Below are 2,090 nucleotides of genomic sequence, written 5' to 3'. Positions count from 1 at the left end.
GATGGGGGATCCCGGGATGGCTCCCTCGGGATCCCCTTCCCGAGGCACGGAGCTGGGAAGAGGGTCTCTCTCTCCGCCACGGAGCCCCTGGGGGTTCCAGAGGCTGAGGAATCCAGGAGGAATCCAGGAGGAATCCAGGAGGAGTTCAGGAGGAGTTCAGGCTCTCCCACTGCCGGAAAATGCGGAACACCTTGCAGGACTTCTCCGAGAGGCTCTGGAAAAACGGGAGCAAACGAGAGCCGGAGTCAAGGAAGGAGCAGGACCCGGCAGGGGACACGAGGGGAAACGGCAGGAAAAGATCCATCCCAAATATCCCAACCCGCTCCGGTTTGGATACCAACGGACACACACGGACATCAATTTGTTCCTTTCCTTCGTTATCCCAAATTCCCAACTGGATGGAGGGAAAAAGACTCCCAGGGGGCGACCAGGGAGGAGGCGGGAAAAAGCTTCCAAGGAGGAGGAACTGCCGGGAACGGGGAGAGGAGGAAGAGGATCCCAGGAGCAGGAAGGGGCTCCAGGAAGAAGGAGGGGCTCCAGGGAGCAGGAAAGGACTCCAGAAAGTGGGAAGGGGCTCCAGGAAGGAGGAAGAGACTTCAGGAAGCAGGAAGGGGCTCCAGGAAGCAGGAAAGNCCCCCCATTCCCCACTTTCCTTGTCCCTCCAGGCCCAGGGAACCACCCCCAAATCCTGGGATACTCCCATGTCAGGGCCAATGTTCTCCTGCTTTTCCCTGTGTTTCCCCCCATTCCCTCTGGATTCTGACACCCCTTTATCCCCCCCCATTCCCCACTTTTCCCGTCCCCATCAGGGAACCACCCCCGAATTCCCAGGATAACAACATCCCGTGTCACCCCCCCATCAAATCCAAGCCTTCCCGCCAGATTCCAAGGCAGGAATGTGGCAGGTGGAGGAGTCACCATCCCGGATTTCCGGCACAGCATTCCCGGTGCCCGCCAAGGCCACTAATGGGAGTCTCTCCACACCCCACATTCCTGACTCCGGCATCATCCCAGAAATTCATCCCGGAGCTTCCTGCCCCGGGAGGGGAGGAGACACAGCCAAGGAATCCCAAAAATTCCTCCGTTTCCTGCCCCAGCATTCCCTGAATCCTGCTGGACCCGGGTGGGGGGAAACACAAATCCACCCCCCCCCCAGATGGGAATTCCCTGGGGGAATCTGGGAGGGTTCTATTTGGGCAGAGCAGCTGGAAAAGTTGGGATGGAGGATCCCCCGTTTCCCCTGACTGGCTCCAAGGAACCGGGGGAACAGGAGGGGAAAAATCAGGATTTTCCCTTTGATTTCTTGGAATCCTCGCATTCCATGGGCGAAACACCACAGGTTTTGCAACGGGAATTTCAGGATAACAGGGGCTCCGACAGCATCCTGATATATTTTTTTTGGGATGCCTCGAGGCCGCTCTTGCAGCGCCCAAATCCTTGGATGTGAGTGCACGTGTGAGGAATTCTGGGATCCTCTGAGCCCTCCTGGGTCCGAAAATTGGGATGCAGGGGTTGGGTCTGGCCTCGCCCACTCTGGAATGGGGACGTTGTCCTCCCTGGAATGGGTGAATCCCGGGGTTTTTTGGGATGGTTCCCTGACCGTGGAGCAAAGCGGGAGATGGGGGGAACGAGGGGGTGTCGGAATCCACGGAGGGGGAACGTGGGGAATAAGGGGATCCACTGGGAATTGCAGGGAACCGCTGGAAGTGGGGGATCCACGTGGATCCGGAGTTCTGGGAAGCTCCAGGACCTGTGGGAGCTCAGGGAGGGGGGGGAACAGGGAAAAGCAGGGATCTGTTGGGAACACAGGGATCTGTTGGGAACACAGGGATCTGTAGGTCCGGGAACTGGAAAAGGGGCTCCTCCATGGCCAGCCCAGGCACTTCCCAGCCTGTCCTCATCCCTCTGGATTGGGAATATCCCCCCTCTTCATCCCAAATCCCAGCCCAGCAGGGTGAGGAAGCCCCCTGGGATTTAGGATCCTCTTGGGAAAGGAAAGATTCCCACCCAAACTCTGGCTCTGCTGCTTCCCAGGGAATTCCTGCCAGCACCCACCCGGGATGGCTGTATCCCGGGATGGCTGTATCCCG

The 2,090-nt window shown here is 58.6% G+C and overlaps 1 protein-coding gene across 1 annotated transcript in view; it reads right to left on the bottom strand.

The window, feature by feature from the left end:
- Positions 1 to 9: 9 nt before the first annotated feature.
- The window catches only part of ZC3HC1 (zinc finger C3HC-type containing 1), a 23,192-nt gene continuing 21,111 nt past the window's right edge, over positions 10 to 2,090 (bottom strand). The window contains exon 8 of the mRNA XM_017839235.1: positions 10 to 212. Within this exon, the coding sequence (XP_017694724.1) occupies positions 146 to 212 (67 nt within the window). The 3' untranslated portion in view covers positions 10 to 145. The remainder of the gene's footprint in view (positions 213 to 2,090) is intronic.

The sequence above is a fragment of the Lepidothrix coronata genome, unplaced genomic scaffold, assembly GCF_001604755.1.
Source record: "Lepidothrix coronata isolate B3197 unplaced genomic scaffold, Lepidothrix_coronata-1.0 Scaffold389, whole genome shotgun sequence".
Classification (NCBI taxonomy): Eukaryota; Metazoa; Chordata; class Aves; order Passeriformes; family Pipridae; genus Lepidothrix; species Lepidothrix coronata.
Note: the sequence above shows the minus strand (reverse complement) of the source record. Positions and strands in the feature narration are given on the sequence as shown.